At 44.1% G+C, this 1,706-nt stretch overlaps 1 protein-coding gene across 1 annotated transcript in view; it reads left to right on the top strand.

The window, feature by feature from the left end:
• The window catches only part of LOC139025962 (C-C chemokine receptor type 3-like), an 11,220-nt gene extending 9,653 nt beyond the window's left edge, over window positions 1-1,567 (top strand). Inside the window, exon 2 of the mRNA XM_070441235.1 lies at window positions 579-1,567. Within this exon, the coding sequence (XP_070297336.1) occupies window positions 579-1,411 (833 nt within the window). The 3' untranslated portion in view covers window positions 1,412-1,567. The remainder of the gene's footprint in view (window positions 1-578) is intronic.
• The last annotated feature ends 139 nt before the right edge of the window (window positions 1,568-1,706 follow it).

Genomic DNA, 1,706 nt, shown 5'->3' with positions numbered 1-1,706 from the left:
ATTAAACAAACAGGTTGATGCATGGAAGCCTTTAGCCCGACATATTTACTGAAACACAAAGTCGCCATCAATTCAAAGCACAATGCATAATTGAGACTGCAGGACTGCACATGAGACCCGAATTGCAGTTTAGAGTTCTCATCAGATGTAGAACAAAAACTTTGATCCAGGTCCGACCCAAGGCTGGTGAGCTGAAACCCGAGACCAGGTCTGGTCCGACAACACAGAAATTAAATTAGTCCGAACTTGGGAAAAAAGCCATATTTATAGAAAACAGTAGGCGATATTGATTTAAACTGGTGTTGGAACACGGAGGCGGAGGCGGGCGGCAGCGGAGTGAGGAGACGAGGAAACAGCCATCGGTCCTAGAAAAAGCACAGAGGAAAACTCACCTTAGTTTTGATGAACGGAATGATGAAAATATTGGACTAATGTAAACTAATGCAATTAAAGGCATATTAAAGTATCAAATTCTTGCTGAAACTCCCAAAGTCATATCCAACTGTTATACTAACTTGAAGCAGTAGGTGTATTTATCATTTCAGCACCGTTTTGATTGGGATTTGCTTTGAGACCAGTGTGGGGGACTCGTCTTGATAAATCAATCAATGTCATATTTATTCCCGGGAACATCGCAGTGATAGTTGTCCTCTGTCGGAACCACGATCTATCCAGTTTGAGCCGGAGACTGATGTTGAACTTGGCTGCATCAGACCTGCTATGCCTTATCACCCTGCCTGCATGGATCCACAACACTCTGTTTAGCTGGATAATGGGTCGGGCTATTTGCAAGTTCATTTCCATCCTGATTTACTGTAGCATCTACACCAGCTTGCTAACTATCACGCTTCTGAGCATCCAGCGTTACCTCCAGGTTCTGTATCCACAGACTTGGGCCATGCTGGGAGTGGCAAAGGAAAGGGGAATGCTGGTTGTCCTGTGGGGGACAGCCGGGGTCCTATCTATCCCTCATGGGGTTGTGCAAGATTTGAAGCAGGATGAGAATGGACATTTCCATTGTAMGCTTGTTTTCGCGTCAGACGCTCAGCAAGTGGCCGTGTTGCTCCTACAGACTGTTCTGGGATTTGTAGTTCCTTTCTGCATCATGGCCACAGCYTATATCCGCCTCCATCGAAGAGTGAGCMRAACAGCTTTTTTCAGGAGCCCCAGGATGACCAGATTAGTGACCAGTATAGTGGTGACATTTTCCGTTCTTTGGACTCCTCACCATGTCATGAACTTGCTGGGAGTGTCAGCCATCTTTGTAGGGGATAAGGCTCTGAGACGAGTCTGGGAGGCCCATTGGAGAATGGTTGGATCTCTGACCATCATCAACAGCTGTTTGGATCCATTCCTCTACGCCTTTGCCTCCAGAAACACCCACCCAGAGAACAGTACCAATCCAGTGTGACYCAGTAGTCACCATTGATCCCAAAGCCACAATCTGTAAGATTTCGAGCCATCTCATTGGCAATTTTCCACAGTATAATATTGAATATTGTTTAAAATCAAATCTGGAAATTGAATTTCAAATTTAAATCAGAGAGTATATTAAAGGGGAAGTTCAGGAATTTACAACGACTGAAAGTGGTCTATGGGAGAAACTATAGTCCATAGTTCAGTCTATTCATTTTTCCATCCGCAAACTATTAAGGGAAGTCATAGGGGCATGTGTGTATGTTTATTAGTATTATTTATGTCATAAT

The sequence above is a fragment of the Salvelinus sp. IW2-2015 genome, unplaced genomic scaffold (genome assembly GCF_002910315.2).
Source record: "Salvelinus sp. IW2-2015 unplaced genomic scaffold, ASM291031v2 Un_scaffold3642, whole genome shotgun sequence".
Taxonomy (NCBI): domain Eukaryota; kingdom Metazoa; phylum Chordata; class Actinopteri; order Salmoniformes; family Salmonidae; genus Salvelinus; species Salvelinus sp. IW2-2015.
Note: the sequence above shows the minus strand (reverse complement) of the source record. Positions and strands in the feature narration are given on the sequence as shown.